A 13,184-nucleotide genomic window follows, 5' to 3' on the forward strand; every position below is an offset into this window, starting at 1 on the left:
TATCCCCAGAGTCAATATACCACCCATTCCATGTCACAGTTCTTATCCTAGTCGCCCCTTTGATCTCCCAAGTCTCTGGCTAGCAGCAACTAAAAGGAATCAGAATTTCATTGGAACTCCTGGCTGGAGCAGCGGCCTCTAGCAGGGCAGACTGTCGATCATGGCGCATTATGCTCAGGCACTTTCTTCACTGATGCAGTCCCTTATCCTGAATAATTTCTTGCTTTGCGACCTGGATCCAGTCTCTTCCAACACAGGACATGAAGTTGTGATACTGATGAACTTAGAGCAAGAAAAATGAAAAACGGAACTTCCTTCTGCTTACATAGTGATACATTTTAATCGTTGCAGATGAACTGGATGCTTTTTCGGTGACAAGCAGGTTCATTTATATGCACTTAAAACCATTTTTGAGTTGGCGAGAGACTCCTCTGAATCCAGTTCAAAAGAGCTTAGCAAATACCTCGTGCTGCTGCTGCTGCTGTTGCTGCTGGCGAAACAAACCTTTCCCTGGAGCCACAAATCTTACCTTTCTAAAATGGGGGTGGGGAGTTAAAATGCATACAGGATGTGGTTCTTTAAATAGAAAAAAAATCCTTTCCCAAAACTATCCAGAATGATTTCGTGTCTGTAATTTTCTCAACCTTACAATTGATTCTGGGAGGTCAAGAAACTGACTGTTTCCATCGTTCCCAGCAGGAAGCCTTGCGGGGGGGGGGGGGCGGGGGGAGAGTAATTTGCAGGAAAGGCAGGCCATCTCCAGAGCCCATGTTCTGTTCAAAGAGTCATCCACCATGGGTAGTTACTCCTTCCTCTCCATGCCTTGGAAGGGATTTGAAATTGGAAGGAAGGGGGAAAGTACTTGCATGTGTGTGCAGGGCTTTTTTTCTGGGAAAAGTGGTGGTGGAACTCAGTGGGTTGCCAGCACAGGGGGCAACTCTTGGCGGGAGGTGGTGCCCCTGGTACCACATGTGCACGTGCAAAGTGCACGCATGCTCCCAGGGCCAATGACATCACTTTGGGTCAGCTGGAACAAGGGGGGAGTTTTTAAAAGTTTAAATTGCCCTCAGCGAAAATGGTCCCATGGCTGGTGGCCCTGCCCCCTGATCTCCAGACAGAGGGGAGTTTAGATCACCCTCCATGCCGCTCCAGTGGCGTGGAGGGCAATCTAAATTCCCCTCTTTCTGGAGATCAGGGGGCGGGGCCACCAGCCATGGGACCATTTCCAAGAGGTTCCAGAACTCCGTTCCACCACGTTCCAGCTGAAAAAAAGCCCTGTGTGTGTGCATATATACACACTCATGCATTTGGCAAGCTTCCCACAATACTTGCAAATGAGCTGTAGAGCATTCTCAAGTGTTTAACAAGAATGTTTTAAAAATGCAATCTCCTCATTGTGGCTGTTGGCAATAAAGCACAGGATAAATGTATTAAGATATTTATTAGACTGACTGTACCAACTGTATGATTCTGAGCATATGTGCATACTCAGTTGAGATTTCTCCTGGCACTGGCACTTTTTTGAAATCCTTTGAATAAGAGCATAGGAAATTTAATCCTGTTTACATACCGTATGTATAAGCAGTTGCACTTTGAATATTTAGGACTGCTCTTTGTTATAAAATCAAGCAGTTCTCTGCCTTTTTCCAGGATTGATATTGTTATTAAATTTGAAAATGAATAAGTCAGTTTGGAATTATTTAGGTTGGAATTGTATCACACTTGTTGCCTTAGTTAGTTGTCACGTATTTTTCTGCTTTGTTTAGTTTTGCCATTCAGCAGCTAATCCTGGCACTAAGGTACATGAGACACATATTTTCAAACAGGGATCTGTGTTCAGTTCCAACCAGACAAAAAATAAACTGAACACATGGCTGAATGCCATTCATTCTTCTGGAGTCTGGAAATCTGTCTTAAGTTCAAGGTGTGGGGGGCAGCGGGGAAAGACTGCTCGGAGGAACGGAATTGACAAAAACTTTCCAATTGTCAAAGTCAAATAGTTTTAATAACAGAAGAGAATTGTACTAACATGCATTTCTTTCCATGGTATTTCCAGCACTGGTAAGTGGCTTGATGAAGTCTATCTTGATTGTGTAACTCTGCCTGGCTTCCCATGGGTACAAACAAAATATTTGCTTCTGGGCAAATATTTGCTTCTCCATACCCAAAGAGTGGTGGTCAATGGTGTTTCATCAGATTGGAGGGAGGTGTCCGGTGGGGTGCCGCAGGGCTCGGTTTTGGGCCTGGTACTTTTCAATACTTATATCAATGATCTGGATGAAGGAGTGGAAGGGCTGCTCATTAAATATGCTGATGATACCAAATTGGGAGGAGTAGCAAACACTCAAGAAGATAGAATTAAAATTCAACAAGACCTGAATACTCTGGAGAAGTGGGCAGCTGTTCATAGGATGCAATTCAACAAAGACAAGTGCACAGTATTACATCTGGGCCACAAAAATGGGACGCACAAATACTGGATGGGGAATACACTTCTGGGCAGTAGTATATGTGAAAGAGATCTTGGGGTAAGAGTGGACTGTAAACTAAATATGAGCAGTCAGTGTGATGCGGTGGCAAAAAAGGCCAATTCAATCCTGGGTTGTATCAAAGGGGTCATAGCCCTCTCTATACTGCCTTGGTCAGGCCGCACCTGGAGTATTGTGTGCAGTTCTGGAGGCCTCACTTCAAAAAGGATGTGGACAAAATCAAGAGGTTGCAGAGGAGAGCGACGAGGATGATCAGGGGTCTGGAGACTGAGCCCTATGAGGAAAGGCTGAGGGCCTTGGGCATGTTTAGTTTGGAGAAGAGGAGGTTGAGGGAGGACATGATTGCTCTCTTTAAGTATTTGAAAGGCTGTCATTTGGAGGAGGGCAAGGAGCTGTTCCAGTTGGCAGCAGAGGGTAGGACCTGAAACAATGGGCTTAAATTACATGCACAAAGGTACCAGCTGGATATTAGGAAGAACTTTTTCATGGTCAGAGTAGTTCAAAAGTGGAATCAGCTGCCTAGGGAGGTGGTGAGCTCCCCCTCACTGGCAGTTTTTAAGAAGAGGCTGGATGAATACTTGTCAGAGATGCTTTAGGCTGATCCTGCACTGGGCAGGGGGTTGGACTAGGTGGTCTGTTTGGCCCCTTCCAACTCTATGATTCTATGGGCTCCCTTCATGATTGTGCATGGCTGCTTGGTTGCCAAAGGCAAGAAATGACCAATGTGTCATTGTGCCTATCTTGCTGAGGTGGCCAAATGTCTCCGTGTGTCAACTCAGTAATTCTGCTGAATTCTAGAGGAGCAAATGTCTGCCTCCTGTTATATAGGAATCCCTTTGAGGGACAGAAAATGTTCCCCACATTTCAGAGCAATTAGATGCACAGGAGTTTTTTTAGCTGCTATAGCGTCCTTTTTGAAAGATTCACAAGTCTGTATTGTAATCACCTACCAGACCTAAATATTCCTTGCATAAGCTATATAACCCCTTAGAATTTCATCTGAATTGGATAGAAAACAAAGCATACAACGAGAAGTATATTTCCAGTTAAAAGCAATGGAAATGAAAACAAATATAATGAAAATAAACATTATATTTGTAACAGCAAATATAAAACAAACACATGAATTTCCACGTCCCTATTTTTTCAAGCACCTATTGCTTAGGTTTAAACGGCATGAGATGGCAGCAGATCCATGTGTCTGAACTCTCAGAACAGCTCCTCTGGTATATCAACCTGGGAACTGAGGACCAATTTAAAGAGCAAAGGGAGCAATATCAAGGAATGCAGGACCCTCCCTCCACATGCCATTCCCCCTGTACAGCTGCTGTTCCAGTGACTTTTCTGTCAGCTGGGCTCACATCTGGGATAGAAACCTGCCCAAGGGGAAAAGGATGTCAGGATACAAACGTTCAGGGAGTTAAACCATGGCCAGTGGAAGACTCTGTCATTCTCTTCCCATAGGCCCTCTTGCTCTTAAAATCAGTTCCCCACCCAACAACTTTCTACAGTCAGTTTGGTGTAGTGGTTAAGAGCGGCAAGACTCTAATCTGGAGAACCAGGTTTGATTCCCCACTCCTCCACTTAAAGCCAGCTGGGTGTTAAATGGTCCTTTGAAACAAAAGCAGTTACCTTCTCTTCCACTTCATGCCTTCTTCCATGCAAACTTGCTGGGCTTAATGAATCTGGTGTGCCACCTGACTAGAAAAGAAGATAACATTTGCCAACATCACCACTATCACAGCCATTCAGGAAACAGCAAATCACATAAGAAGCATTCTAAGGCATTTTACATTGTAGTCGATGGCAGAATCAAGGGATGAGAAGTTTGCCTTTCTTTTATCCACCTTTCGTGATCAAGCCAATGACATGACAGGTTTCTTATGACCCAGTTAAGTGTACTGTAAACAGGGCAACCTGTCCTGCTTTTCTCAATGAGCACAGCATGGATCTAATGTCAACTGTGTTTTAATCCTACAAGGCTGGGAGGAACTTCAATGGCTCAGATAAGGAACTGTTGTGGTGTGGAATGGTTAAGCCCGTTAATGCTTCATCTGTTATAAATACTGCAGCTTGATTAAAACATCACCACTGATATGCAACAACATCTTTGTTCTCTCTATTCATAAATTTGACTCTACTTATGTGTCAAGTCTATCTAAACAGCTCATTTTGGGTTTCAGCACATGCAGCATTAAATGTTATGAATAGTAGGCAATTCACACCTTTGAAATAATGACTGACTGACTATCCGCACAAAGCCTTTTCCAAAATTGAAAGACAGTATATATTTTCTATGGTTATTTTTTGTTCTATCAACAGAACAGTGATTCATTTACATAAATTCTCAGTAATTGGTCTTTCAGAAGCATGCAAAAAGAGCTTCATTTTGAAAAAATGCTTCCACTTCAGATGCTTTCCTGCAAAGTAAACAAATAAGACTTTGAGACAAAATCTACAGAAGGCTCGGTCTTCGGTGATTCATAGAGTTGAGCCAAATCTCTTGATTTTACACTGGAATGTTCCAGAGGCAGGGCTGAATCAATTCTACTCCACTCCCTCTGCAATCGGAGCCCATCCTGAGACCTCTGGCCCAGCGAGAGCAATCTCACCACCAACTTGCCATAATAGATGTAAGCCTGGGGGAATCTGGCCACGCTATGCCCAGCTCGCATGTGATTTCCAGTACAGGAAAAGAATAGGGAAAGTCTTGAGCGTGTTCTGGAAATGCTTCCAGCTCAACTCATCTGCCTGATCCACTCTCTTGTTTGCACAGCCCATATGGTTAGCACAGGGCTTTTTTTCTGGGAAAAGAGGTGGTGGAACTCGGGTTGCCCTCGGAGAAAATGGTCACATGGCTGGTGGCCCCGCCCCCTGATCTCCAGACAGAGGGGAGTTGAGATTGCCTTCCGTGCCGCTGTGCAGAGGGCAATCTAAACACCCCTCTGTCTGGAGATCAGGGGGCGGGGCTACCAGCCATGTGACCATTTTCAAGAGGTTCCAGAACTCCGTTCCCCCGCGTTCCCGCTGAAAAAAAGCCCTGGGTTAGCATACAAATTGAGGAAGGAGAAAGAAAATGATTTGGAAGATACAAGAGGAACATAAAGTACTAACAGATAGTGGAGATATTAAAAAAGCCTTCTACAAATATTATCAGAATTTATATAGAAGAGATATTGATGGATAAAATAGAGGAGTATCTTAAAAGGCAAAATTTACCAGACATTTCTGATGAACAAAGATAATCTATGAATGGGCACATAACAGTTGGGGAAGTAACAGAAGCTATTAAAAAGATCAAGTTGGGAAAGTCTCCAGGACCAGATGGATTATCAGGCTTGTATTATAAGTGTTTTTAAAGACAAAATATTAATTCACTTAAAAAACACAATGAATTATATTTTGCAAGGGGGGTAAGATGCCTGAATCCTGGAAAGAGGCATTTATTACTTTAATACTGAAAGAGAGTCAAGATTTGACTTTAACAAAAAAATTTCATTGTTGAATGAGCCTTGAGTGTGTTCTGCAAATGCTTCTGGCTCAACTCGTCTGCCTGATCCACTCTCTTCTTTGCTCAGCCCAGTCTCTCACCTGTATAATGGACATTTTAACATCATACTTCATAGAGGGCACACAAAGCTGAATAGGATGCTGTGAATAGGAAGCTGTGAATAGGATGCAATTCAACAAAGACAAGTGCACAGTATTACATCTGGGCCACAAAAATGGGAAGCACAAATACTGGATGGGGGATACACGTCTGGGCAGTAGTATATGCGAAAGGGATCTTGGGGTAAGAGTGGACTGTAAACTAAATATGAGCAAAAAAGGCTAATTCAATCTTGGGTTGTATCAAAGGGGCCATAGCATCGAAATCGCAGGAGGTCATAGCCCCTCTCTATACTGCCTTGGTCAGGCCACACCTGGAGTATTGTGTGCACTTCAAAAAGGATGTGGACAAAATCAAGAGGGTGCAGAGGAGAGCGACGAGAATGATCAGGGGTCTGGAGACTGAGCCCTATGAGGAAAGGCTGAGGGCCTTGGGAATGTTTAGTTTGGAGAAGAGGAGGTTGAGGGGGGACATGATTGCTCTCTTTAAATATTTGAAAGGTTGTCATTTGGAGGAGGGCAAGGAGCTGTTCCAGTTGGCAGCAGAGGGTAGGACCCGAAGCAATGGGCTTAAATTACATGCACAAAGGTACCGGCTGGATATTAGGAAAAACTTTTTCACGGTCAGAGTAGTTCAAAAGTGGAATCAGCTGCCTAGGGAGGTGGTGAGCTCCCCTTCACTGACAGTTTTCAAGAAGAGGCTGGATGAGTACTTGCCAGAGATGCTTTAGGCTGATCCTGCACTGGGCAGGGGGTTGGACTAGATGGTCTGTATGGCCCCTTCCAACTCTATGATTCTATGGTTCTATGATTCTATGAAGCTTCCTTATACCAAATCAGACCACTGAGAGGAAAAACTCCACCTTGGAAAAAAATCAAAATCTATCCCAGCAACCTAAACATGATGCCCTCACCATTCAAAAGACATGGACAATGTGCTAAAAACCTTCGTGGATGCCAACAGTATAGGTGAGCTCTGCACACTAGGGAAAAATGAGCTGAATATACACCCAGAACTCATTAAAGCAGCTTCCAGAATGCTGAACCAAAGCCGGGAAACTAAATTGTAACAAGCCCCTCCTGCCAAAAAGTTTGTGTGTTTCATTTCGGTTCATACCTTCCAGCAGCAGGCAGGCACTGGGCTCACCTTGCAGGGCAGCAGCTTGTTTTTCCTGAACATGGCCAATCAAATCCCAAGGGGAGCGAAACCTTGGCCATTTTCACACTGTTTACCAGCCATGGAACATCGTGCTGGCAGCGTCTTCCTGGTGCGATTTCACGTGAGAACGGGATGTTCTGTAGCTGGAAAGCAGTGTGAAAATGGCCCTTACCTTATTAATTAATTCTGTTGGTAGGAAGGGAGAATGAGAGCAATGTGCATGAGTGCATCTCCCCACTCTCCTCCATGTATCTACCCAAGAAGTGGCATTCTTTGCCTTCTTGCCAATCAGTTTGTTGCAAGGGGATCCTCCCTTATCAACTTTGGAAACATTTGGAAGGGAGAATTAAATCAAAGGCTGCAATTTGAAAAAAACTCTTCCCTGGGGGTAAGCACTACTGAATAACATAGGATTTACATCTGAGTAGATCTGTTTAGGATAGTTTCTATAGTCTTTTAGGGCTCTTTATTTTTCTGAGACAAATGGCAAACCCCTTTCCAAAACAATCCTGCCTGCCCCCACAGCAAAAGGAAAACTTATGTCTGTTTAAGCAGGGTGGGGAGATTCACACAATAATTCTTCCTGCCTGCTTGCCCTTACGAGATGGAGAAGACTGTCAGCGAGAATGCCCCATTTGCAGTGGCACGCTGAGCATCAAAAGGAAGGATTTAGAGGGAGGTACTAAAAGGAATGACAAGAATGCCCATTGAAAACAATGGGAGAGGCATGAAGGCCCATCGGATATAAAGCAAGCTCGCAGACTCACTGCGGGCAACGTTGCCACCGAGGGCCAGGCTGCAGTGGAAGCAGGTGTGGCTGAGGAGGAAGAGGAGGAGCAGTAGGAGTCCTCTTCTGTAAGGAACAAGGGGCCATAGCGTTGAAATCGCAGGAGGTCATAGCCCCTCTCTATACTGCCTTGGTCAGGCTGCACCTGGAGTATTGTGTGCAGTTCTGGAGGCCTCACTTCAAAAAGGATGTGGACAAAATCGAGAGGGTGCAGAGGAGAGCGACGAGGATGATCAGGGGTCTGGAGACTGAGCCCTACAAGGAAAGGCTGAGGGCCTTGGGAATGTTTAGTTTGGAGAAGAGGAGGTTGAGGGGGGACATGATTGCTCTCTTTAAATATTTGAAAGGCTGTCATTTGGAGGAGGGCAAAGAGCTGTTCCAGTTGGCAGCAGAGGGTAGGATGCGAAGCAATGGGCTAAAACTACATGCACAAAGGTACCGACTGGATATTAGGAAGAACTTTTTCATGGTCAGAGTAGTTCAAAAGTGGAATCAGCTGCCTAGGGAGGTGGTGAGCTCCCCCTCACTGGCAGTGTTCAAGAAGAGGCCTGATGAATACTTGTCAGAGATGCTTTAGGCTGATCCTGCACTGGGCAGGGGGTTGGACTAGATGGTCTGTATGGCCCCTTCCAACTCTATGATTCTATGATTCTATGGTGCCATTCCAGCACAGCACCAGCAAGAGCAGGACGCTTTCCCACCTACCCACCACTTTCGGGCAGCCATGGGCCTGTCACAACTTTAAAGGGGTTGGCGGTTTGAGGCATTGGGCCAGATCTTCTAGGGGTGAGCAGGGCTCACCCTGTGGAATCGGGAGGCAGAGGCCGAACAGCAAGGCTGGGGCCTAGCACCAATTGCTCCCATGGGGCCAGCATTGGGCTGGGGTGTCATGCATCGATCAGCACTGGGCCTTTTGATGCCAGTGGATCCACTGCCCAAATGCCTGGCCAATGCTCCAACCTGGCTGTAATGCAATAAAGTTGTAGCTATTCTAACCAAATGCTAGCGTCTGTGTGTTATTGCTGGAACCCAGCCAAACATAGCACATAGGTGGCAATGGGAGCCATGAATGCCAATTGACTTGCATTGGCTCCACTGAAATACATTGCAGCACAGAAAAGTTGCAATGAAAATGTAGACAGGAGTCAGAGAATCAGGCTCTGGGGCTGGAATGATGGCCCCCAGAGGGGAATGATGGTGCCAGGCACAGACATTCTAAAGGCAAGTTGTGACCACAGGAAAATTCCTGTCTCTGATTGCTACCTGGCTCACCTCTGCAGCAAGGGGCACAGAGAGCACAGCTTGGGAAGGTGATCTTAACTGGTCGGATGGCTAGTTCAAGAAGAGGTGGTCCTGGGCCTGAGTCATTTGTGGCCAGCACTGAGAATTGCACCCAGCTGCAAACAGCCAGAACAGATTTTTAAGCACAATGAGGATCTGTGTATGTTAATGCAACATCAGTACATAGTCTGAGATGAGGAACAGAGGTGCAAGATATTGGGTAAACCTTAGCCTCGAGATGCAAAGAAAATGGATTAATGCAGATTCATGAAACACACAGAAAACGGCCGATTCACTAGAATCCAGGGCTGTGAAATGCATCACTTGCTTTGCTTCATGTATCAAGAAACAATCTTTATACTAATCCAACATAAGAGCTCTTGAGCTGAGTTTCATGACTTATAAGCAGGGCTTTTTTTCAGCTGGAACACGGTGGAACAGAGTTCCGGCACCTCTTGAAAATGGTCACATGGCCGGTGGCCCCACCCCCTGATCTCCAGACAGAGGGGAATTTTGACTGCCCTCTACACCAGTGGTGCAGAGGGCAATCTAGTAGTAGTCATTTATTTTCCACGGTCAATGACCAGCAATTTACAAAAACACCAATAAAAGGTACCACAGAAGAAAATAAAACATCAATAAAACCATTCACAATACCTGGGTAAAATCATTCATGATACAATAGTATAAACTTTAAAATTCTCAGTGGTACAATAAAATCATTCACTTAGACACTAAGGATTTCCTGATCCTTGAAGCAATCCAACCAAATCTGGCCACCTGAAATGTGATCTTAGGATGTCTATCTGAAAAGAAACCCCTCAGAGTGCATATCCTTTGGCTACTGGTAAGGGGCAAAGTTGAAAAAAGAGGAAGAGATTTGCGAAGATTGTTATACACCTTGCAATCAAATATAATGTGTTCTAATGATTCTATCCCTTCCTCATAGCAGGGACAAATCCTTTCCTCATAAGGGATTTTTTTAAACTTCCCTTCGAGGACAGCCGAGGGAAAAACATCCAGTCGCATTAGTGTGAAAATTCGTCTGTACTCCTGATTTGATAGGTTGAGGAGATAAGGCATAGGTGTTACCCTATTGGGGGGCTCCAAAAGATCTCGCCATTTCTCTATTCTGATTATATCACATTGCCTTTCAGTATCTAATATCCTCTGTTTTACTGTGTCTTTAGCTTTTTCGTAACCCATAGAGCACAGGTATTGTTTAGAAAGACCGTATGAAAGTAACTTCTTATCCAGCGCCCTGAGCCATGGGGGGGGGGGCAAAGGGATCCAATATTATTAGACTTGTGAGCCCTTTGGGACAGAAAACTAATTTTAACCAGTACAGGGTGCCTGCAATCCACAACCTTGCCTCTACTGTAGTCATGCCAGTTTCAATTCTGAGAAGTGCATTTGGGACGCCATGGGGCACTTGTAAGATTGTTCTCAGGAATTTAGATTGAACTGTGTCCAGCTTCTTTAAATTTGAGGTGACATTTATTGGAGCTCCATAGGTAAGCTGAGGAGGGCAATCTCAACTCCCCTCTGTCTGGAGATCAGCGGGCGGGGCCACCGGCCATGTGACCATTTTCACCAAGGGCCATTTAAACTTTAAAAAACTCCCCCCCTCATTCCAGCTGATCCAAAGTGATGTCATTCTGTGGTCCTGAGTTCCACCACTGAGTTCCACCACCTCTTTTCCCAGAAAAAAGGCCCTGCTTATAAGCATGAAACAAGGGAATATATAAAGGTGTGGAGGAGCCGCAGCTCAGTGGCCGAGCCTCCGCTCTGTCTGCAGGAGGTCTCAGATTCAACACCTGGCATCTCCAGTTAAAAGGGTTATTTAAGTAATGTGAAAGACCGTCACTTAACCTGAGACTCTGGAGAGCTGCTGGTAGTCACACAGCAGACACCCCTGACCTTGACACACCAACATCAGGCAGCTTCACAAGTTAGTGAATTAACAGGATTCAAAGTCAACACAACCCTCTGCCCAGCATCGCCAAACTTCCTTTGTACTAGGTCTGCTGATTGCTCCTGCCTTGGCACAGAAGGCAAGCACTTCTGCCCATTCTTTTCCTGATACACATAAATTACCTTAAACAGCCAGATATACCAAGGGCTATTAAACCTGCCTATAAAATAGCTTGGTGGGCTTTGCTCTGTTTCAGCAGACACAGTGGCTATGCTTCAGGGAATTTTACTGTTCCAGCTACATAGTGAATCTGTTTGATTTAAATGCTTACTTTATTATAGCTCCCTGGGACAGCCAAATCCTGCTGCGTCTCGGTCTCCATGGGGCTGCTTGGTAAAACATCAACTTCTAAACTAGAGTTTGACTCCCCAATAGTCTTCGCTGAAACTGCTACTTGTGGGGGTTGGCCAAACTTAATATTCTTGGCCAACTGTTGCTGGAAAACAAAATAAGACAGTAGGTTAGAGTGATGGTACAGAAACATGCATTAAAATTAGGAAGAGAGAGAACAGGCTCTCTTTTTCATTTGTAGGGTGTTTTTTTTCCCCTGAACAGATTTGCTTCATATTTTTAAAAAACATTCTTGTGGTGAGAGAAGATTGTAGCTCTGTTGTTTAAAGAAGCCTGCACAGCAAAAAAAAAAAAAACCCTTAGGGATTTTTTTCCTGCCTTTAAACAAATGGGGCAGATTTCAAAGGCATTCTGTTAGTTGAGCAAGTGGGTGTTGAGGTGAGAGAGTGGTGGTGGAGGTGGCTAGAGGTGGGCACAATCCCCAAAAAATTAACGATCCAGCTGATCGTGGATCAGCGCCAGCGACGATCCCGAATAAACGATCCACACTGATCATCTCCCGTTCCTGATCCGTGGATCGTGGATCGTGGAGGCCAAAGCAGGGCGCTGCTGTTCCCAGCGATGTGGAAAGATGGGTGGTGGCGGTGGCTGCTCGGCCCGGTGGACACGGGGAGACACCTCCGCTCAGGGGGTGGGGGGTCTGGCTGCTCGCAGGTGGCACCCCCCATGTACCCACCCGCCAGGCCAAAAAGGAGCACGCTGGTGAGAAAAGAACAGTGGGTGATGACGTCGGCTGCCGGGCCTGGCGGGCACGGGGAGACGGCAATGAACAGGAGGTCTGTGTTTGGCTGTCAGAGCTGCCTATCAGGGTTTGCAGGGATGAGATTGGAGTGCCCATGGCTACAGAACATCCCCTTCCCCCTCCCTCCCTTGGGTGGCTTCTCCCAACTGGTGACTGTTTTGCTGCTCCATGGTTGGAAGGAAGCCCTGCTGATCAAGGAAAGCTGGGCTTCTATTTGGGTTTCCAGGGCGACAGAAGGAGAGCAAACACAGCTCAGGCATTCCCCTGGCTCCATTGCCAGGGGAATAGATTGTTGGTGCCTGAGTGTCTGGCTTCCTGATCTGAGCACGATTGCCACCGATCCAGCCCTGATCCGGGCCCCTCCCAACCGCTGGATCGTTGGCTGTGGACAAGCACGATCCGCCAATTCACGATTGTGCAATCGCCATTATCGTGGGGTTTTTTCGATCGTAATGCGGATCGTGCCCATCTCTAGTGGTGGCCCCTGGCTACTTTTCCTTGTGGTCCTTGCTTCCTCTTTCTGAAAAGGGTAAACCAGGTGTGAGGGCAGCAGTTGCCCTCACAAAGCGTAAAGGAGGAGGAAGAGGAGGAAACTGTTCTGCTAATGCCTGGATCACTCCATCTCCTGCTGGTGGCTCCTCACAAAGAGAGTGGTTCAGGCATTTCCTTCTCCTTCTCCTCCTCCTCCTCCTCCTCCTCCTCCTCCTCCTCACAAACAGAGAGTGACTGCTCATTGACTGGACTATCCTCATAGCTATCACCTCCTCCTAGCAAAGAAGGCAGTCCAGGTA

General features: G+C 45.8%; 1 protein-coding gene across 1 annotated transcript in view; it reads right to left on the reverse strand.

Moving 5' to 3' along the window:
* CRACD (capping protein inhibiting regulator of actin dynamics) overlaps positions 1-13,184 on the reverse strand; it is a 259,695-nt gene that overhangs the window by 40,091 nt on the left and 206,420 nt on the right. Inside the window, exons 5-6 of the mRNA XM_054989872.1 lie at positions 11,572-11,736; positions 4,122-4,190 (exon numbers count right to left, since the gene is read on the reverse strand). Coding sequence (XP_054845847.1) covers positions 4,122-4,190; positions 11,572-11,736 — 234 coding nt within the window. The remainder of the gene's footprint in view (positions 1-4,121; positions 4,191-11,571; positions 11,737-13,184) is intronic.

The sequence above is a fragment of the Eublepharis macularius genome, chromosome 10 (genome assembly GCF_028583425.1).
Source record: "Eublepharis macularius isolate TG4126 chromosome 10, MPM_Emac_v1.0, whole genome shotgun sequence".
NCBI lineage: Eukaryota > Metazoa > Chordata > Lepidosauria > Squamata > Eublepharidae > Eublepharis > Eublepharis macularius.